At 51.4% G+C, this 22,544-nt stretch overlaps 1 protein-coding gene across 1 annotated transcript in view; it reads right to left on the bottom strand.

Annotated features, from left to right (window-relative positions):
- The window catches only part of Fbn3 (fibrillin 3), a 56,416-nt gene extending 34,204 nt beyond the window's left edge, over positions 1-22,212 (bottom strand). Inside the window, 27 exon segments of the mRNA XM_090329155.1 lie at positions 37-162; positions 1,031-1,156; positions 2,147-2,275; positions 3,514-3,639; positions 3,859-4,083; positions 6,088-6,213; positions 6,972-7,022; positions 7,139-7,276; positions 7,378-7,497; positions 7,990-8,049; positions 8,149-8,268; positions 8,392-8,517; positions 8,605-8,658; positions 8,816-9,094; positions 9,333-9,455; positions 11,065-11,190; positions 11,298-11,417; positions 11,492-11,635; positions 13,466-13,615; positions 13,698-13,850; positions 16,631-16,756; positions 16,867-17,064; positions 20,545-20,640; positions 20,797-20,892; positions 21,021-21,119; positions 21,864-21,946; positions 22,064-22,212. Coding sequence (XP_090185281.1) covers positions 37-162; positions 1,031-1,156; positions 2,147-2,275; positions 3,514-3,639; positions 3,859-4,083; positions 6,088-6,213; positions 6,972-7,022; positions 7,139-7,276; positions 7,378-7,497; positions 7,990-8,049; positions 8,149-8,268; positions 8,392-8,517; positions 8,605-8,658; positions 8,816-9,094; positions 9,333-9,455; positions 11,065-11,190; positions 11,298-11,417; positions 11,492-11,635; positions 13,466-13,615; positions 13,698-13,850; positions 16,631-16,756; positions 16,867-17,064; positions 20,545-20,640; positions 20,797-20,892; positions 21,021-21,119; positions 21,864-21,946; positions 22,064-22,212 — 3,469 coding nt within the window.
- Between the last annotated feature and the right edge of the window lie 332 nt (positions 22,213-22,544).

The raw sequence follows: 22,544 nt of genomic DNA, 5'->3' as shown, positions 1-22,544 counted from the left end.
GGGGCCCCAGGGCGCACAAGGGCAGCGCAGTCTCACCCTGGCAGCCCTGGTGCCCAGGTGTGACCTGGAAGCCCGCGTGGCAGACACAGCGGAAGGCTCCAATGAGGTTGACACACTGGCCGTGGGGACACAAGTCTTCCTGGAGGGCACACTCATCCACATCTGTGGGAGGACCCACAGTTGGTGGGAATTCCCAGTGAGGGAGGGCCCTGCACCCCATCTGCCATCTTCACAGCCGTGTGAGACATTCAGGCGTACCCCAAAGGGTGTCTGCGCTGCTCACTAACACATCCTGCTGCGACAGGCTGACACACACACACACACACACACACACACCAGGCTCAGATATCTATTCACACCCAAATGTAGAGACACCCATGTTGCACAAACACAATCCCTAGCACTTGTGGCTTATGCCTATAATCCTAGCTCCACAAGAAGTTGAGATCTGGAGGATGGCAATTTAAAGCCAGCCTAAGTAGGAAAGTCCAGGAGATGCGTATTATCAAATAACAAGCAAAAAGCAGGGCTGGAGGCATGGCTCAGGTAGTAGAACACCAGATGAGCAAACAAGCTAAATTAGCATGAGGCCCTGAGTACAGGCCCTAGTACTGAAAAACAAAATAAACCACACAAACATCTCCCTTCTGTAAGCACATAAACACATACGCAACAGATGCCTAATACATACCATACAGGAACACCTTCTCCTGCAGGAGCCACTCCCAAACACACTCATCTCCTTACACACTCACCCACACGCACATACTCCTACCAACTCACATGCAGACATCCTTGTATAGATACACATATTCCCACAGACTCACGTATCTGGACACCCTTGCACTCACACATGCTCTAGCATGTTCACACACACACTTCTATGACCTATGCATAGACACACCACTCACCTGCTTGCACACTTGCTTTTCAATCCCACACATAGGCCCATCCCTAGGGAGAACCACAGACGTACCACCATCTTGCTCAGACAGCAGACATCTGGACATGCTCATACCAACACACGCACCTTCGCAGGCCGTGCCCTGGGCTGTCAGTTTGTGTCCTGGGGGGCACCGGCATTCAAAGCTCCCCTCTGTGTTAGTGCAGCTGCCTCCACGGCACAGAAGTGGGTCCCTCGCACACTCATCCACATCTAAATGTGGAGAACAGATGGTACATTAGACATGTGGACCAAAGATGGGTAATGTGGCTCCTGGCTTTGCTCCTCTGGCTAGCTTCAAGGAACAATCTTCAGATCTCAGCCTCCTGAGTAGCTGGGATTACAGCATGAGCTACGTGCATGTGGCCAGATCTTTCTTTTCTTTTCTTTCTTTCCTTCCTTTCTTTCTCTTTCTCTCTTTCTTTCTTTCTCTCTCTCTCTCTCTTTCTTTCTTTCTTTCTTTCTCTTGTGTATGCATGCCAGTATTGGGGCTTAAACTCAGGGCTTCTAGGCACTATCCCTGAGTGTTTCCATTCAAGGCTACCAGGTGAGCCACAGCTTTACTTGCAGCTTTTTGATTGTTAATTGGAGATAAGAGTCTCACAGACCTCCCTGCCTTGGCTGGCTTCAAAACCTAATATCTTCAGATCTCAGCCTTCTTAGTAGCTAGGATTACAAGTGTGAGACACCAATACCTGGCCAGATGTTTCATTTTTCTTTTTCTTTTCTTTTCTTTTTTTTTTTGTCAGTCATGGGGCTTGAACTCTAAGCCTGGGCCCTGTCCCTGAGCTCTTCAGCTCAAGGTTACTACCCTACCCCTGGAGCCACAGTGCCACTTCCATCTTTCTAGTGGTTAATTGGAGATAAGAGTCTCATGGACTTTAGTGCCTGGGCTGGCTTTGAACCTCGATCCTCAGATCTCAGCCTTCTGAGTAGCTAGGATTACAAGCGTGAGCCACCATGCTGGGCTTTCAGATGTTTCTTAAATGGCAGCATCTCCTAGACTTTGGTGCAGTTTGCTCTCTGGGAGACCTGCTCCCATCCCCACTATGCTGGCTGCTCCCAGAATGCAGCCCTTTCCCAGGCCTCTTTCCTAATGGTGGTATCCTCATTCATCCAGAGTCACTGGGCCTCATCTGGAGGGTAGTTCACCATGCCCACCTCCTCTGGTCGACCTCGGGTTGTCATCCTGCAACTATTAACCCAAGTAGCTCTTCACAAGCATGAAGCCATTTGTGTAGCCTGAAAAACACTTGCAATCAAAGCTGCCCAGGGTGTTGATGCAGATGCCCTGGCCACAGAGATCAGGGAAGATGACACACTCGTCGATGTCTGTGGGGACACAGGGCACAACCTATGGGTTTATGTGTGCAACATGAGTAAGCAGAGGCCAAGGGAACTTCAGTAAGAAGAGCTATAGGACAGCGTCTCCTTAGACAATGAAGGGCTGACTGCAAAAGAGCACAAGCTACTGGACCCTAGCCAGGAAGAAGAGATACCCTAACTGAATATACTACAAGGCAGAGAAGTTTCTCAGGCTGGAGGCCCTCAGAGGTCATCTTTGGCAATTCCTCTACAGAGACAGTGGGATCCCTGCTGCCCAGAGAGGCGTGTCCTAGGTCATGCTGCACACAGGAGGAAAGGACAAGAGATGCCTGAAGAATAGACTTCACTGGGCCAGTGGCTCATGTCTGTAATCCCAGCTACTTAGGAGACAGAGATCAGGAGGATCCGAGTTCCAGGGCAGTGTGTGTGTGTGTGTGTGTGTAGGAGTGGGTTTCTCAACAGAAAAAGCTGAGTGTGATTGTTCATGCCTATCATCTCCGTTATAGGAAAAGTAAGTAGGATTACAGTCTTGACAGGCCTGAGCAAAAAACCGAGATGATCTTTTTAAAATAACCAGAACATAATCCAGGCACCAGTGGCTTATGCCTATAATCCTAACTACTCAGGAGGCTGAGATCTGAGGATCATTGTTCAAAGCCAGCCCAGGTAGAAAAGTCCCCATGAGACTCTTATCTCCAATTAACCCCTCAAAAACTGGAAATGGTGCTGTGACTCAAATGGTAGAGTGCTAGCCTTCAGTATAAAGAGGCTCAGGGACAGTACACCCAGGCCCTAAGTTCAAGCCCTACAACTGACAAAATAAAATACAGAGAAAATAACCAGAACAAAAAACAGCAGGGGTTTAGTTCACTGGGAGAGCACCTCCTTAGCAAGCATAAAGTCCTGAATTCAAATGCTAGTACTGCCAAGAAAAAAGAAGAAGAAATTCAAATCCTAGTACTGCCAAGGAAGAAGAAGGAGAAGGAGAAGGAGGAGAAGAAGGAGAAGAAGAAGAGAAGAAAGAAGGAGGAGGAAGAGGAGAAGGAGGAGAAGAAGGAGAAGAGAAGAAAGGAGGGAGGAGGAGGAGGAGGAGGAGGAGGAAGAGGAGGAGGAGGAGGAGGAGGAAGAGGAGGAGGAGGAGGAGGAGGGAGGAGGAGGAGGAGAGGCTTCGCTTCTGCATCTGACTCAGGTCCCCTTTCCTGTAGGCATGACCTAACCTCCAAGTGGTAGAGGTAAACACCTACCTGTGCAGTTCCTCTCCTGAGGGTCCAGGGCAAATCCCTTGACACAAGAACAGTGGAAGCTGCCCACGGAGTTGTGGCAGGTGCCATGCATGCAGAGCCCTGGGAAAGCCTTGCACTCGTTCACATCTGGTGGTGGGGTATAAAACAGTCAGCCAAATCACACCCTAATGCCCCAAAGGTTAGATGCCGTAATCCCAGCCTTCCCTGAGACTGTATATTTCTCCAAACTCACTGTCTACCCCCAGGCCTTTGTCTGCATTCTGTACCCTCCCCATTCCCTCCTCCCTAGGCGCCCCCACACACAAACCCAGGGCCCTCTCCAGATTCCCCCTTCCCCAGCCTAACCTTGATAGAAAGGCTGGCCAGATAGGAAGTCCTGGGTGGCAAAGCCTGGCCCTCGGGGACACAGGCTGGCAAACTCTGGGGAGTCAGGCTCCGGGCAGGCTTCACACTGAGTTCCCCAGGAGGCCCCAGCAGAGCAGCAGCAAACATCCATCCGGTACTTGCCAGGCAGGGGAACCCCACAATCATCTATGTCCCACTGCAGGAAACAAGGCTCCAACCTCATGTCTACAACAGGGAAACGGTGACTGGGGCACGAAGGCAGGTTTGTCACTCTGCAACCCTTACCCCCCGACTTTGTCCCCAGTAAGTAGAGCAAAAAGGAATGACTTGCCGAGATTTGAGGTCACCCTCCAGTGCCACCAATAATAATAACAACAACAGCAATAATATAACAACACGTTGTGGGGCCGCGAGTTTGGCCTAGTGATAGAGTGCTTGCCTAGCATGCACGAAGACCGGAGTTTGATTCCTTGGTACCACACACATAGAAAAAGCTGGAAGTGGTGCTATGGCTCAAGTGGTAGAGCTGTAGCCTTGGGAAGACCCAAGGACAGTGCTCAGGTCCTGAGGTAAAGCCCCAGAACTGGCAGGAAAAAAAAATCAAACAGGGGCCCTGAGTTTTGCCTAGTGGTAGAGTGCTTGCCTAGCATGCACGAAGACCCAGGTTTGATTCTTCGGTACCACATACATAGAAAAAAGCCAGAAATGGTGCTGCGGCTCAAGTGGTAGAGCTCTAGCCTTGAGAAAGTCCAAGGACAGTGCCCAGGCCCTGAGTTCAAGCCCCGGGACTGGCCAAAAAAAAAAAATCAAACAAAAAGACACTGCCTAAGTGCTCCACTAAATCTTGGACATAGTTCTAAGCCCTTCAATCACTAAATCTCAAAATGATGTTCAGGATAAAGGCTTGCTAGGCAATCAAGAAGACCCTGAATTCAATTCCAAATACTACAAAACACATGCACACTAATTCCAAGCACCCAAAATCTATCCTAGTGGCTCATGCCTCTAATCCTAGCAGAAATTGGGAAGATTACAGTCCAAGACCAGATTAGGCAAAAAAAAAAGTTCACAAGACCTCATATTACCCAATAAAAAGCTGGACACAGAGGTGCACGCCTGTCAGCCTAGTTATACAGAAAACCTAAATAACAATGTCGTGATCCATGCCAGTCAGGGGGAAGAAAAGTGAGACCCTATTAAAAAGAGATAGAACAAGAAGGTTTTAGAGGTTTCTTAGTAAGTGTAAGGCCCTGAGTTCACACACCAGCCAAACAAAACACAGAACAACCTGAAAGCAGCCAAATCTTCCCCAGCTCCAGAGATGAAAAGCTAAGACAAGAGTTTCATCAAGCTACAACCTGGAGCTGGAGGCCTGGTTTTTGTTTTTGTTAAAATGAAATTTCACTTGACACACAGCCACATCTGCTAGATAACATAAGTTCAGTGGTTTGCCCAGACAGTATGACTTCCAGAGCCAAAAAATCTACTCGCTCAGCCTTTACAGATAAAGTTTGCCCAGATGGTCCTCAAACCTCCATCCTCCTTCCTCACTCTCCTGAGTGCTGGAATTACAGGTGTGTACTACCGTGCTTCGTTAAAGTACTTTTCCTCCCCCCCCCAAAAAAAAAGTAGCAATCTTATCTGAGAAAAGATGATTTCAGAGCCTTGGGACTTGAGGATGAACCATTTCGGGGAAGTATCTATGTCCCAAGAGGAGAGCAATTGCTTTCTGTGCACATGCAGATGCCTCCATGAACCCTGAGTGCCCCTGACAGGTGACAAGAGAAGAAACAAGCTCAGTAGCTAGGCTGGCACAAAGTTGTGCCCTTTGCCTTGAGTCTGGGAAAGGGGGAAGTTAGACTCACAGGGTGGAGAGAAAGGGATCTGGTTGGTTTTTGTTGTTGTTATTGTTGTTGTTTTTGCCAGTCATGGGGCTTGAACTTGGGGCCTGGGCACTGTTCCTGAGCTGCTTTTGCTCAAGGCAGGCACTCTGGCACTTGAGCCACAGTGCCACTTCTGGCTTTTTCTGTGCATGTGGTATTGAGGAATTGAATCCAGGGCTTCCTGCATGCTAGGCAAGCACTCCACCATTAAGCCACACTCCCAGCCCAGGAAATGTGTTTTGACACAGGTCAGGAGGAGGTGAACAGGGAATAGAGGGTACTGGGGTCCCCCCACATCCCTCCTGTAGGGGGTGGTTTCATCCCTGGAAGACTCTGCAGGACTCACCCACACACAGTCGTCCAGAGGCGTCCAGCGTCAGGCCTTGGGGACACTGGCAGCGGAAGGAGCCTTCGGTGTTGAGGCAGTATCCATCAGAACACACCCCAGGGAAGGAGTCACATTCGTTTACATCTGAGCATGAGAGTTAAGGAGAGAGATGAGGGTGCTGGCTGCCCCCCTGGGGTCCAGCAGACTTGGAGAAGAACAAGGGGCTTAAGATGAGTGCTGAGGACCCTTGCAAGTCTTGTGTACTAGAGCTGGGGAAATCGTTTCAACTTCATATATACCCAGGAAAGAACTCAGACAGCATGCATTTATGACCAGCCTTGCCTGGGGGCAGAATATTTTTCTTTTTGTCTTTTTTGGGGGGCAGCTGTGGAGTTTTGTGTTTATTTTTGCCAGTCCTGGGCTTGAGCTCAGGGCTTGAGCACTGTCCTTGGACTTCCTCAAGGCTAGAGCTCTACCACTTGGGCCTCAGCATCACTTCCAGCTTTTTGCTATGTATGTGGGGTACCGAGGAATCGAACCTGGGTCTTCATGCATGCTAGGCAAGCACTCTACCACGAGACCAAACTCCTGGCCCCAGCTGTGGAGTTTTGAACTCAGGGCCTGGGTGCTGTCCTTGAGCCTCTTTGTGCTCAAGGCTAACACTCTATCACTTAAGCCATGGTATCACTTCTGGTTTTTGAGTGGTTAAATGGAGATAAGGGTCTCACAGGGCCTTTCCTGTCCAGGTTGGCTTCAAATCCCAATCCTCAGATCTCAGCCTCTTTAGTAGCTAGGGTTACAGGCATGAGCCACTGGCTCCTGGCAGGGGCAGAATATTTGTGGGGGAAGGGGTGGGAAGGGCTGTTAGTAGTGGGAATAACTGGAGTGGGGGCAGGAGTTACCTTCACAGGTGAAATCCTTGACACGGGCAAAGCCACGTGAACAGGTGGGGTCTACAGTTGGGAGAATGAGATGCAAAGAGGAGTCACTCTTTACCCAGCACAACCAACAGGCCAGGGTACAGGTATAGGGCTGAGACAGCTCCTCCAGGCCTCGTGGAGGTCAGTACCAGTCTCACAGAGCTCACAGGGACTTCCCCAGGCGACCCCCAGGGTGGCACAGCATTCAGATCGCAGAGTTAGGCCTGGTAGGTTCACCTGGCAGTAGCCATCCTGGGCTTGCAGCCAGCAGGTGTCTTTGGTGCTATCTGTTGCGGGGGAGAAGGAGACGAGCCCCTTGTCTCTCCTGCTGGGCTCAAATCAATACTTGTCCCATCCACAGGTACCCAAGTCCCACCATGCCTCTCACCTACACACACCGTTCCAGAGGGCCCCAGCTGCCTGCCAGGGGCACATTCGCATGCATAGGAGCCTGCCAGGTTCCGGCACACAGCATTCACACACGGGCTGGACAGGCACTCATCTATGTCTGCAGGAGACAGATATCACTTGGTGCTAAGCAACAGGACTTGGGGCCCACCTGGCCAGAGCCCTTCCTTCCCAGGAAACTATGGCACCATGGTGCCTGAGCAAGCAAGCAAGCAGAAGGCTCAGGAGAAGCCAAGATGGTCGATGGCTCACACCTGTAATCCTAGCCACTCAGGCGGCTGAGATCAGGAAGATCATGGTTCTAGGCCAGCTCAGAGAGAAAAGTCCAAAAGATTCCACCTCCAACATAACAAGCAAAATTCTGGGCTGGTGCTGTAGCTCAAGTGGTAGAGCATCAGCAAAGCTGGCAAGGGGGAGGGTTTGGGTTCAATCCAGGTACTGGGGGAAAAGGTGCAGGAATAGAACTTGTATGTAAAGGACAGGGCTCACCAGCCTGGGCACTATCCCTGAGCTTCTTTTGCTCAAAGCTAGCACTTGAGCTACAGCTCCACTTCAAGCCTTGTGCTTAGTTCATTAGACATGAGAGCCTCACAGACTTTCTTGCCCAGGCTGGTCTCAAACTTGGATCCATACGTCTTAGGTTTCTGAGTAACTGGGATAACAGGCATGAGTCACCAGCGCCTGGCCACACTTCTTATAAACCACACACATGCTCAATGTGCAACAGTGACCTTCACGAAGGTCAAGGCACCAGCTGGTTGCAGCGGGAGACACAGGATGGGTGTACCCAGACCACAGGGACCCCCAATACCTTCTGAGTCTGACTGGAAGCTGAAGCGCCCCCCCCCCCAGAACCAGGAGCAGCCATATTCTGACATACGGTCACACAGGAGGGGGTGAGGGCGCACTCATCCACATGGTGAGGGGAGAGAGACAGGGGAGGGGGCTTGCTGTGGTGAGGGCCACCCTCGCCTCCACTGGCTCCTGCACTCACCTGTACAGTCCTGGCCTGAGGCACCCGCCTGGTAGCCCAGGTTACAGGTACACCGGTAGCTGCCTGGAAGGTTCTCACACACACCATTGCTGCAGACCTCTGGGTCCAGGGTGCATTCATTGATATCTGGGGGGATGGGAGACAGCGCAGTTGCCCTGGCTTCTAGAGGCTGGGGGTCCCCAAGCCACGTGGGAAAAAAGAGTTCCCACTCACCTTGCCCATCTGCCAAGATGCCAAGTCCACCAGGGCACAGGGTCTGGAACTCGACTGGGGGAGACCGCCAATGAAGGTTGGCCACTGAGGTGGGGGGTCTGAGGCTGGACTGACCAGGGCCCACTGCCCCCTTCCCAGGTCTCATCTTGGGGAGACCCCTCCCAGAGAGGGAGGAGGCTGAGGAGATAGGTGTGGCCCCGGGAAAACTCACCAGAGGTCTTGGCAGGACAGAGCAGACAGGGGTCCCCGAACCCATAGTTGGGGCTGGCACAGCAGCACTCGGCCTTGGTGATGGTACCAGGCAAGGGCCTGGAACAGGGGCCAGGCTGTGTGGCCCCGAAGCACCTGCCGGGCATCTGGGCATCCACACATGCGGGGCCACCTGCGCCCCCAGCCTCCACCCCCCGGCACCCACAGTGGAAGGAGCCCTGGGTGTTGGTGCAGCTGCCGGTCCCGCTGCAAATGCCTGGCATCTGGCACTCGTCGATGTCTGGGGGGAAGGGTGGTACCCATGGGAACGTCCCAGACTGCTCCCATGCCCCCCCTTACTACCCACACCCCCCTCCCCTCCTTCTTTTGGCCACCACCTCCCTTCTGTGTTTCTTCTCCCATCCTTCCTTACCGCTGCCCTTCTCCCTCCCCCCTTTCCTCCTCTCTTCTCCCCATCCTTCCTTCATCCTTCCCTGTCACCACCCATTCTGAAGTGCAAGGCCAGCCTCACGCCTCACCTACGCAGTATGGGCCACTAGGTACCAGTGTGAAACCTGGCTTGCAGAGACACACAAAGCTGCCTTCTTCATTAATGCACACACCGTTCAGGCACACGGTGCTGGTGGCACACTCATTGTGATCTAGACAGTAGAAGAGGATATGTCCAGACAGGAAGGCCATCCCTCCCCAGTAGATCAGCCATGCGCCCTCTCCCCTCCCCTTCCTGTCCAACAAGAGCCCTCTCTTGGGTATGGCAGCCTGTAACTATGTTTACTAAATTTTGTCCCAATAAAAGGAGTAAAGAAATTTTAAATAAAGGGCTGGGAGTATAGCTTAGTGGTAGAGTGCTTGCCTAGCATGCATAAAGCCCTGGGTTTGATTCCTTGGTACCACATATACACAAAATGCCAGAAGTAGCTCCAGTGGCAGAGCAACAGCCTTGAGCAAAAAGTGTCCAAGGACAGTGCCCAGGCCCTGAGTTCAAGCTCCAGAACTGGCCAAAAACAAGAAAGAAATTTTAAATTAAGTGGTGATTGGATAACACTGGGAAATGTGCCCAATGCCATTTTTCAATGGTTACATTTGGGTTGTATGACCAGGCATGGTGGTACATGCCTGTAACCCCGTGTCTACTTGGAAGGCAGAGGTAGGAGGATTGAGATTCATTGGCTCAGGTAAAGTATATGACTTTGGCTGTAAAATGTGGAGTCGCTCAGGGGCATGGTTCAAGAGGTAGAGTACTTGCCTGGCAAACATTAAATCCTGAGTTGAATAACCAGTAGTATTTCCAAAAAACATGTGTGAATCTAACTTCACTCCAAAGATGTGAGAGAAGACATGGTGGCACCTTTGATCCCAGCTATTCAGGAGGTAAATATCAGAAAGATTGTGGTTCAGGACTAGCCTAGCAAAAAGTTGTGGAGACCTCATATCAGCTAAAAAAACAGGACTGATGGTATGTACCTATAATCCCAGCTGCCCAGAAAGGATAAATAAGAGAATCATGGTCCAAGAAGTTGGCACTTGGGGGAAAAAATGGACCTTATTTAAAAAAAAAAAAGCGTAAATAGGCTGAGGCTCGGCTCAGGTTCAAGTCCCAATAATAAAGATAGAAAAAAAGAGTCAACAAATGAAGAAATGAAGACAAGTAGCAAAAGGAAGATCTCCAAGACAGCATGGAGCATCAGGGAGCTGGGATCCTGCCCCACCTGCACTCCTCAGGGACCAGGGCCTGGTCGCTCTCCAAGGTCCTGATCCTGCACTCTCTGTAAGCAGGCTGCCCAGAGCTGTCATGGGACTGGGAAAGGACCCTGATTTCAGACCAGAATCAGGCCAATCAGACTCATGGTTTTACCCCCAAGATCCTTCCTTTTATTTTATTGTTTTTTTAATTGGTGGTGTGGGGAAACAGTACCTGGATACTGTCCCTGAGCTTTTGTGCTAGACTTCTACCTTTTTGCTAGTTAACTGAAGATAAGGAGAGTCTCATGGACTTTCCTGCCTGGCGTTAGCTTCAACCTTCTGTGTAGCTGGGATTACAGGTATGAGCCACAGGCACCCAGCCAAAATCCCTCTTGTTGCAATTAATAATATGGGAGTTTGGGAAGGAGGGAGCAGAGGAGTGTGTGGGCTCAGGGCAGTGAGCTGAAATAGCAGAGGGATACGGAGTGGGTGCATAGTGAAGATTCAAGATGGCTCTAAGAGATAGCCAATGGAGTCCAAAGCCCCCCCAACCCAGCCTCAACTTACCCACACACTTCCTGCCATCGGGGCTGGGCTCAAAGCCGGCACTGCAGACACACTGGAAGCTCCCTTCAGTGTTAACACAGTGGCCTGGGTGGCAGAGACCACTGAGGACCGTGCACTCATCCACATCTGGGGGGAAAGGAGGCAGGCAGGCAGTCAGGAGAACCCCCACATCCCTAGCCAGGCTCCCCCACCTTTGCCCCTATTCTCAAATACACAGATGGGTGATGCCATACCCACACACGCTGGCCCTGTGTGCAAAGCCTGGAAGCCCTCGTGACACTGGCAGTGATAAGAGCCGGGGATGTTGATACAGTTTCCATGATGGCAGCTTCTGTTGATGCACTCATCCACATCTGTGGGAACATGGCCCTGAGCAGGCAAGGCCACGCCCATCACTCCCTGCACCCCCCAGCTGTCCTCAGCTCACCAAGGCACTCGCCCTGTGCATCCTGGCTGTAGCCCGGGTTACATTCACAGCGGTAGCTCGTAGGGGTGGGCAGGCAGCGACCATTGAGACACAGGTTGGGGAAGTGGTGGCAGATGTGGATGGTCTGGTTCAATGTGGCTGTGCCTATGTGCAGGCAGAAGGACCTGGGGTCAGCACTGGCAGTCTCTCCCCCCCCCACCCCGCTCCACTTCCCCTCCCCACAACAGAGCCCCAGCTTCGTCTCTAGGTCTTCACACCAACTGAACCTGCGTCCCTACTGGGCTCAGGTCTCATCCTGTGGCCTGCTTCTCCCATGCAGACTCTCATTCCAAATCTAGATACCCACACACCCATTACAAGTTGGGTCCAGATCTGCACTGTGGGGTTTATTCACCTCTCATACCCGGGTATAAGATTCTGACTCTTGATGACCAGATTGCCAATTTGACAACAGTCCCCCCAGTCCCTCATCACTGTCCAAACATCGTCCTTTGCTAGCTGCATGACATAGGATCTAAGGCCCATCTCCACTACCAAAATGCCCCAATCCCTTATAGTAAATGGACAGCTCACACCTGTCATTCTAGCTACTCAAGAGGCTGGGATGTGGGGATCACACTTCAAAGCCAGCCCAAGCAGGAAGAGTCTGTGAGACTCTTGTCTCCTACTAACCAGCACAAAGCCAGAAATGGTGCTATGGCTCAAGAGGTAGAGTTCTAGCCTTGAGCCAAAAAAGTTCAAGAACACCCAGGCCTGGGGTTCAAGCTCTAAGACCAGTGCCAAAAATAAATAAGTAAAATAAAATAAAATGTGTCGTGTTGGCTGGGAGTTTGGCCTAGTGGTAGAGTGCTTGCTTAGCATGCATGAAGACCCAGGTTCGATTCCTTGGTACCACATACATAGAAAAAGCTGGAAGTGGTGCTGAGGCTCAAGTGGTAGAGCTCTAGCCTTGAGAAAGTTCAAGGACAGGGCTCAGGCCCTGAGTTCAAGCCCAGGACTGGCAAAAAAGAAAGAAAGAAAGAAAGAAAGAAAGAAAGAAAGAAAGAAAGAAAGAAAGAAAGAAAGAAAGAAAGAAAGGAAGGAAGGAAGGAAGGAAGGAAGGAAGGAAGGAAGGAAGGAGAGAGAGAAAGAAAGAGAGAGAGAAAGAAAGAGAGAGAGAAAGAAAGAGAGAGAGAAAGACCAGGGGGCCGGGAGCTAAAAAAAAAAAGTGTCATGTTTGCAAAGAACCACTCACTACCTACCTCCCACAATTTTCAATCTTCTCTGGATGATTTATTCTACCATAAAACAGGTAGATACCACCCAAACAGCATTGTTGATGGAATAAGGACAAGAAAACATCTGCACATTTTCAGTACGCATTTTTTTTCTTTTTTTCTTGGTAGTGTTGAGGTTTGCTCTCTTAGGCTTTTCGGGCAAGAGTGCTACCATTTGAGCCACTCCCCATCACTTAAGCCACCCCCGAACATAAACTACACTCCCATTTCTTGAGCCACACCCCTGTCACTAGCCATCCATCTCTCCCTTGAGTGGGCCATCCCCCCCTTTTTTTGTCAGTTGTGGGGCTTGAATTCTGGGCCTGGGCTCTGTCCCTGAGCTCTTCTGCTCAAGGCTACCACCCTACCCCTGTAGCCACAACCCCACTTCCCATTTTCTAGTGATTAATTGGAGATAAGAGTCTCAGGTTCTTTAGTGACTGAGCTGGCTTTGAACTACAATCTTCAGATCTCAGCCTCCTGAGTAGCTAGAATTACAGGTGTGAGCCATCATGCCTAGCTTCCCCCGGGGGCTTGAACTCAGGGCCTGGGCACTAACCTTGAGCTTTCTCAAGGCTAGCAATTTATCACTTTGAGCCACAGCACAACTTCCAGCTTTCTAGTGGATAATTGGAGTCTCATAGACTTTTCTTCCCAGGCTGGCTTTGAACTGTGATTCTCAGATATCAGCCTCCTTCGTCCCAACCTCAGGCCTTACCGATGTTGGGGTTTCCAGGGCCCAGGGAGCCACGTGGGCCAGGCCAGGCTGACCCTACGCCGCTGGATCTGATGCCTGGGTGGCCGGGGGAGAGGCTGGGGTAGGAAGGCAGTCTCGAGTCTTCTTGAGCACACAGTTGCTGGAACGCCTCTGCAAGGAACAGACTTCAAGCCAGACCCTGGGCTTTTTTTGCCCAGGAAGCCCGGACCTGGGAAAGCTTGAGCTCACTTACCAGATCCTGGAGAAGGGCACAGCTCCAGAGCTGGGCTGGCAGCCCAGCAGCGTCCCCAATCACAGCAGCACCGCCTGCGTGTGTAGCGGCCCCCCAGAGCTGCGGCACAGTGGCCCCCGATAAGAGCTGAGAAGCAAGTGCCCAGGCGCCGATCTATAACAGGCTGGAGAATGTGGTCTGGGAGCATGGGGTTGAGAGTAGGGGGTCATAAAACCAGAGTTTAAACCCTACACCCATGCCACCTGTGATCCCTGTCTCCGACCTCTCTGTGACTTGGTTTCCCTATCTAAAATGAGGGGGTGTGCAGAAGTATGATTTGGGACGAAAATGGAAACATCTGGACTTCAGCCGGCCACTTAATGGCTCATGTCTTTAATCCTAGCTACTCAGGAGGCTGAAATCTGAGGGTCGTGGTGCAGAGCCAGCCCAGACAGGAAAGTTCATAAGACCAATTAACCACCAGAAAATCAGAAGTGGCACTGTGGCTCAAAGTAGGAGAGCACTAGCCTTCAGGAAAAAAAAAAAAAAAGCCCAGGCCTTGAGTTCAAGCCCCAAGCTCCACAATTGACAAAATCAGCAGCAGCAGCATCGCATCCTCCTCTGATATGTGCTCCACCATGTGCTCAGCCAGAAAGCCAGGCACCTGTCATCCCAGCTACGCTACGCAACGAATCCTTTTTTCAAACAAACAACAAAAAAGAAAACAGTAAAACTAGCTGGGCACTGGTGGTTCACCCCTGAAACCCTAATTACTCAGGAGGCTGAGATCTGCAGATCATGGTTCCGCCTGCACCAAGAAAGTCCAGGAGACACTTATCTCCAGTGAACCACCAAGAAGCTGCAACGAAAGAGCTGTGGCTCAAGTGGCCAAAACAACTCAGGGACAGAATCTAAGCCCTGAGTTCAAGCCTCAGAACACACACACACACTCACACCAACTTTTCAGAGTGATTTGTAAACGGCTGGTCATGGATGACATTTCATATCCATTCACGGGGACACAGAGAACTTTTGGGAGGTGGACACAGGGCCTGGTTTTATTTGAGCATGCTCAAGCCTCATCCTTGAACTTGAGAATCATCCCCAGGGAGGAGTGGCATTGACGGCTACTATCACAGACCTCAATCCGATGCCCATTCAGCTCTCTGATCACCAGGGCTTTCCCCAGGTGATCAGATTTCTTAGGCTTTGATTCCAAATTATTATTATTAACAATAATAATAACAATAATGTACTAATATGGTTATAATTATTATAATATTGTACTTTATAATTTATATTATAATATTTATAATTGTTTTATTATAATTATTATTATTACCACCAGTCCTGGGCTTGAACTCAGGTCCTGTGCACTGTCCTTGAGCTTCTTTTACACAAGGCTAGCACTCCACCACTTGAGCCACAGCGCCACTTCTAGCTTTTTCTGTGTATGCGGTACTGAGGAATGGAACCCAGGGCTTCAGGCATGCTAGGCAAGCTCTCTACTACTAAACCACATTCCCAGCTCCTCCCCAAACACATTATTTTTTAGTTTTAAAAACTTGCAATGGGGGCTGGGAGTTTGGCCTAGTGGTTAAAGTGCTTGCCTAGCATGCATGAAGACCCAGGTTCAATTCCTCATACCACATATAGAAAAAAGCCAGAAATGGTGCTGAGGCTCAAGTGGTAGAGCTCTAGCCTTGGGAAAGTCCAAGGACAGTGCTCAGGCCCTGAGCTCAAGCCCAGGACTGGCAAAAAAGCAAAACAAAACAAAACTTGCAATGTCTTGGCTGGTGGCCCACATTTAAGAAATCCATCTGCCCAGATGAGAGAGATGCTGGCAGCTGCCCCTAACCTACCCCCCCCAAACTAATTAGGAGAACACCCAAATGTTTCCACTTCTCTCTGATCCTGGCACACCTGGGAGCCCCCCAGGTACATGTGTGGGTATCAGGACTCTTTGCCCTTTCAAGGACAAAGTGGTACTAGGGCTTGCCCAGATCTGAAGAGGCCAACAGACTCCTTCAAGGTCATCCAGCTGCTAAGTCTGTGGTTTGGAAACAGACTCCCAATCCCAAGGGTTCTGATGAACAGCTGCGTCTCAAATAGGGAAGAAGGAGAGAGGGTGTGAGAATGCTAAGGGAATGCTTAGCCCCTCACCCCTTCGCCCACCCAGGGTGCTCAGTTTCCCTGTAAATGTAGACTGAGTACCACCTACTGGTACTGGGGCTTGAAGTCAAGGCCTGGCCACAATCCCTTAACGTCTGCACTCAAGGTTGGCATTCTACCACTTGAACCACAGCTTTCCTTCCAGCTTTTTGGTGATTTATGGGAGGTGAAGTCTCATGGCCTTTCCAGCCTTGGGTTGGCTTTGAACTTGGATGCTCAGAACTCAGCATCTTGAGTAGTCCCAACTTTGGTCCTCAAAGTAGTTCCTTTCACAGATGGAGAAAGGAAGGCACAGAGAGGGCAAGGCAGCTGCCCGAGGTCACACAGCCTCTGGAAGACGCTGGGCTGGCAGTCAGCCCCACGTGACTGAAGCCAAAGCCCAGCTGTTTAGAGGCAGCCAGGCTGGATTCAAATACACACCCCACTATCGAGGAGGTAGGAGAGGCCCAGTGAATAGTGGAGGAAAGCCCAGAGCCTCCCAACCCCCCACCCCAATGCTAGCCAAAAATGATGCCCAGAGGTAGAGAACTAAAAAGCCTCCCTGGCCTAGCTCACCCAGGCATCGGGTACCATCGGGACTGCTGACCAGGCCTGGGGGACAGATGCACACATAGCCCCCCGCTCTGTTCTTGCAGGTACCCCCCGAGCAGCGGCCTGGCACACTGAGACAGTGCTCTACATCTGCGTGGACAGAGACACATGAGGTCAGAGCCAGGGCCCTCCCCTCCCCCCATGCCCTCTGCAGGAGCCGGGGTGCCCTGGAGCAGAACAGCTCCCTTCACCTTCACACGTGACCCCACTGGCACTGAGCCGGCGCCCAGCAGGACAGCGACATTTGAAGGAGCCCATGGTGTTGGTGCAGCTACCGCCCTGGCACAGCCCTGGAATGAACTGGCACTCATCTACATCTAGAAGGGCAGAGTCCAGCAAAGGAGTAAAAGGCTGGTCAGAGAGAGAAACCAAGGCACCTGGGGCTCCCACTCAGCCCAGGCCCCCCGTGATGCACACCAGGACACACCTTGACAGGCTCCCGTGTGGACACTGGGGAGGAAGCCTCGACGGCAGGGGTGAGGCTGTACGGGGCAGGGCTCACACGGAAGGCCCCAGGCATGGCCCACGGTGGCACAGCAGAATGCCTTGGTGAAGGTGAGGCCCGTTGGCTGGTGCTGGCACCCGGTAGGACCCACTTGGCTGAAGCATGGCCCTGTCCGGTAGTCTGTGGGCCAGGTAGACGTAGATAGCTGACCTTACACTGACCCCTTCCCAGAAACCTGAGCATCTGCATCGTCTTCCCAGCTTCTCTGCCCCAGCCCACCAGGCTTTCTCACCACCCTATTCCATTCCATTCTCCTTCCTGAATATCTTTCCTTCTCAGCTTTATCTACTCCTTTTTTTTTTTTTTTTTTTTTTTACTTTGCCAGTCCTGGGGCTTGAACTCAGGGCCTGGGCACTGTTCCTGAGCTTCTTTTGTTCAAGGCTAACACTCCACCACCGGAGCCACACTTGTTTCTTTTCTGTGTATGTGGTCCTGAGGAATGGAACCCAGGGCTTCTTGCATGCTAGGTGAGCATTCTACCACTGAGTCACATTCCCAGCCCCAATTCATCCTTTGTGTTTGTTGTGTTTTTGGTTTGGGGGCTTGAACTGTGGGCCTGGACTAGCCTTGAGCTGAAGAGTTAGGGGACAGCGCCCAGGCCCAGAGTTCAAGCCCCATGACCACAAAAAAAAAAAAAAAAAAAAAAAAAGTCTTTTTTCTTCAAAACCTTTACCCTTCAGTACATAACACTCCCTCGACCAAACTGACTCCAGTTGGGAAGCCATGATATCCAAGCTTGCAAAGTACATGAGGGTAGCTTAGTACTTGCTTAGCATGCATGAAACCCTGGGTTCAATCCCTCAGTACCACATACACAGAAAAAGCTGGAAGTCGTGTTTGTGGTTCAAGTGGTAGAGTGCTAGCCTTCAGCACAAAAAAGAATCTTAAGGACTGTGCCAAGGCTCTGAATTAAAGCCTCAGCAATAGCACCAAACAAAACAAAACAAAACAAAAAACCAGTATGTCTGCTCACTCCAAGCAGGAACTTTGAAAGCCTGGCTGAGGCCTGTCTCATTCCTCCACACTCAAACCCTGCCAAACCTCCTTGATTGATTGATTGATTTTTGTCAGTTGTGGGGCTTGACCTCTGGACCTGGTTATTGTCCCGGAGCTCTTCAGCTCAAGGCTACCATCCTACCCCCTTGAGCCATGGCACCAGTTCCAGTTTTCTAGTGGTTATTGGAGATAAGAGTCTCAGGGACTTTTTATGCCTGGGCTGGCTTTGAGCCATGATCCTCAGATCTCAGCCTCTTGAGTAGCTAGGCTTACAGGTGTGAGCCACCTTGCCCAGCTCCTCCCTGATTTTGAAGGAAGCTGCCATCTGCCCCCATACTCAGGGTTTACACAACCATATCCCTGAACCCTAGGATCCAAGATGGCTGCATCTATTTTCCAATGGCCACACAGGGGCTCAGATTCACTTCCTGTTCCTACCCTTCACATGTTCCTGATAAGGAGATCTGGCACCCCACCAAGAGCAGCTCCTTGCAGACAGAGCTGGAGCCACCCTCTACCCCTTAAAGGGGTTCACAGACAGCCCCCCACTCCTGCAGTACCAACTTCCTAAGCTAAAGCAGTTTCCAGAACCTATGTGCTAATCCTCTGGGGGCATCTGGGCATTTATCTCCCCACCCCTCACCCTTACCCTCATCAGCCATGGGGTATGCCTCAACTTCCACAGCCCTTCTGTCCATTCCCTTTTGATTTATTTTTTTTCTCAGTCTAAGTCAGTTTCCAAAAGCTTATTTTAGATTTTAGCATGCTATTCCTCCCCTGCAAACAATACCCTCTCCCCAAATTATCATTATTGTGCGTGTGTGTGTGTGTGTGTGTGTGTATGTGTGTGTATGAGAAAGAGACAGACAGACAGAGACAGAGACAAACAGAGAGAGAGTGACAGAGAGCGAGTGTGCTGGTACTTGAACTCAGGGACTTGTGCTCTTGCTTGGTTATCTTTACTCAGGACTGGTGCTCGACCCCTTAAGCCAAATCTCCACTTCTGGCTTTTTGGTGCTTCATTGGAGATAGAATGACACAGGCTTCCTTGCCCAGGCTGGCTGTGAGCCAGGAACCTCAAACTCAGTCTCCTGAGTCTTTAAGACTACAGCCATGAACACCGAGTACCTAGCTCCTGGGATTAAGAGTTGGGGGGCTCACACCTGTTATCCTAACTACCCAGAAGGCTAAGATCTGAGGATCACAGTTCAAAGCCAACCCGGGCACTAAACTCCATGAGACTATTATCTCCAATGAATTACCAGAAAACCACAGGCAGCACTGTGGCTCACGGGGTAGGGCAGTAGCCTTGAGCTGAAGAGCTCAGGGACAGTGCCCAGGCCCAGAGTTCAAGCCCCATGACCAATCAAATAAAAAAAAAAAAAAAGAGTTGGAGTTCAGGCTGGAAGTGCGGCCCAGTGGTAGATAGAGTACTTGCTTAAAAGGGACAAAATTTGGGTTCTATCCCCAGCAACACCAAAAAGAAAACAGAAAAGAAAGCCAGGTGCAGGTGGCTCACTCCTGTAATCTCAACCACTCAAGGGGCTGAGATCTGGGCTGGGAATGTGGCATAGTGGTATAGTGCTTGCCTAGTATGCATGAAGCCCCAGGTTCGATTCCTCAGTACCACATACACAGAAAAAGCCTGAACAGACACTGTGGCTCCAGTGGTAGAATGCTAGCCTTGAGCAAAAGAAGCTAAGGGGCAACACTCAAGCCCTAAGCAGTTCAAGCCCCAGAACTGGCACAAAAAAAGATTCAAGCTGGTCCTGGTCTTGAACTCAAGGCCTGAGCACTGTTTTTGAGCTTCTTTTGCTCAAAAACCCTACCAGTTGAGCCATAGCACTACTTCAAGCTTTTTCTCTCTGGTTTTTTTGTTTTGTTTTGTTTTGTTTTTTTGCCAGTCCTGGGCTTGAGCTCAGGGCCTGAGCCCTATCCTTGGACTTTCTCAAGACTAGAGCTCTACCACTTGAGCCTCAGCACCACTTCCAGCTTTTTCTATGTAGGTGGTACTGAAGAATCAAACCTGAGTCTTCGTGCATGCTAGGCAAGCACTCTACCACTAAGTCACATTCCCAGTCTCCTTCAATCAAATTTAAGAAGGAAAAAAAAGAACACAAAGAAGCCAGGACGCAGTAAGGGGCAGAGGGAGGGGATAAAGGGGACTGTTTATTTCATGCTCTCTATTTCTTCCTCAAGATCCTGCTGAGGGGTCTCTTCTTCCAGGAAGTTCTACCTGACTTCACCCCCCCCCCAGAAGCTCAGGGAGCCAGTGCCCTCCATATCCCCCTCATTGTTATAGTGTGAACCCCTGCCCCCCCCGCCCCGAGTTAGAGCTTTCTGACTGCCAGCTGGGTAGATCTCCCCATGGGGACGGCCTCTCTCCTTCCTAGCAAGCCCTGAGTGACCCAGGATCTCAGTTAGGGCCAGGAGAAAGCAGATGTTTTTGAGAACAAATAAGCAAATGAGAAAAATGTCCTCAGATAGCCCCACAGATGGAAGGCGACCCAGCTGGGGTCCCTCTCAGGGACCAGCCGTGTCTCCATCATCACTAAGAACCCAGTCATCCCCTTCCCTCCCCCAAGTCTGAGTCCCCCTCCATACCTGTCTCACAATGGGACCCCAAAAAGCCGTACACACATGCACAGAGGTTGGGCCCGATGCAGTGTCCCCCATTTTGACAGCCAGGGTCACAGATGGCTATGGAGAAAGAGAGGATGAGGATGCTGGGATTTCCTAATAACAGACAGGACCTGGGGTCTTTCTGTACCTAAGAAGCCCCCCCCATTGGTGACCCTGCCACGTTGGGGGTTCAGATCAGAGGGTAAGAGGGGATAACACCCGAGAGATACTCACGCTGCCCGCACACGGTGCCCCTGTAACCCCTTTGGCACAAACAGGATGCCCCAAGGCAGCTGCCACCATTCATACAGCTCACATTGCACCCCAAGTCTACGGAGCAAGAATGGGGACCCAGCCTAGCTTTGACTGGTTCTCCAACAAAACCAACCTGGATTCCTCCTGCCACTGGAAGCCTAGAACCTTCTCCTCCATCCCCCAAGGGGCCCCAGCCCTCTCACCTCTGCTCACCCCACAGCTCGGGGCCAGGTTTCCATCTGCACAGGTGCACAGGTTGGGCTGAGAGCAGAACCCTTGGCCGCAGGGTTGTCGACAGATGGCTACAAGGATCATGTGTACCCCGTGATCGAGACCATGACCTGAGTCCCACACCATGGCCCTCCACGGATGACCCAGCCCTCCCCAGACACAAGCTCCAAGCTGGAGATGTCCCTGATACACAGGATGTTCCCCCCAAGTCCTCGGCTGAGCTTGGCAAGGGATTGTGACCCCAACTGCAGCTCTGAGATTTTGCTAGACCCAGCAGGGGAGATGCACAGGGACTGGGGCCAGTACACAGGCTGGGCCGTGGGGGACCGAGACTGGAAGGCCTGGGGACATGGGTGGGGAGGGGAGGCTGTCTTGGGAATGGGGAGGAAGGTAAGAGACTGTGATGCATGAGCTGTGTATTGCCAATGTACCACCAAGACAAGCATCAAAACAAACAAAAAGCAGGAAGTGGGACTGGAAATGTGATTTAGGGATGGAGTGCTTGCCTAGCATGCAGGAAGCCCAGGATTCAATTCCTCAGTACCACATACACAGAATAGGCCGGAAGTAGCACTGTGGCTCAAGAGGTAGAGCACTAGCCTTGAGCAAAAGAAGCTCAGGGACACTGCCCAGGTCCTGAGTTCGAGCCCAGGACAGGCATTAAAAAAAATGAAAAAAGAGGAGGTTGCAGGGCAAAGGATGGGGTGTCCTGGAAGCCTAGTGGGGGGCCCTTCCCTTGGCGGATGGAGGGGCCAAGTTCTCTTATAATGGGGCTGGCAGGGGGCAGCCCACCGCCGGGGGGGAACAGAACTCACGCACGACACAGAGGCTCCCTCCAGGCAGTGTCCTCCAGCCCGGGCAGCAGTAGGCATGAAAGTGAGTACCACACACATTGGGCCTTGGGGACAGCACGACAGGCTGGTGAGCCCCTCCCCGGCTGAGTGTCCCCTCAGCCCAGGATAGACCTTCCCTGTCCATACCCCAGGAGCCGTTTAGCATCCCCAGTGCCACACACCCCTGCAGGAGAATGCCAGGGCCACCTCTTCTCCGCACCCGTCCCAGGCCCACAGGCTCCATGGCCCCGTGCCAGTGACCTTGGCCACATGTCATGCATGACAGGACCACGCAGGCCAGCAGAAGTAGAGATGGGGGTCCCCAGGCCATGGGAAAGACTCTGGACTCTCTTCTTGCCCAACACAGACTGGCCAAAATCACAGCGTGCGCTCCTTAGAAGTCACAAGGGAAAAAACACCATTAACTTCAGGTCAACCTTATGGCTAAAGGGGACCCCCCCCACAGAACCAGGAGTTGGGTGGGTCAACTCTGAGGGGGCTGCAGCAACTGGGGGAGATATTGGCCCTGAGTTAGGAGCAGATGGGCAATCCGGGCAGGCTTCCTGGAAGATGTGTGATGTGTCACACAGATGAAGTCAGCCCAGACAAGCATCCTGGGGTATTAGGTGTACAAGCCAAAGCAAGAAGCCCAGGATGTGCAAC

Source organism: Megascapheus bottae, chromosome 1 (genome assembly GCF_031878675.1).
Source record: "Megascapheus bottae isolate mThoBot1 chromosome 1, mThoBot2.hap1, whole genome shotgun sequence".
Lineage (NCBI taxonomy): Eukaryota > Metazoa > Chordata > Mammalia > Rodentia > Geomyidae > Megascapheus > Megascapheus bottae.
The sequence above is the reverse complement of the archived record's forward strand: the minus strand, read 5'-3'. Positions and strand labels throughout refer to the sequence as shown.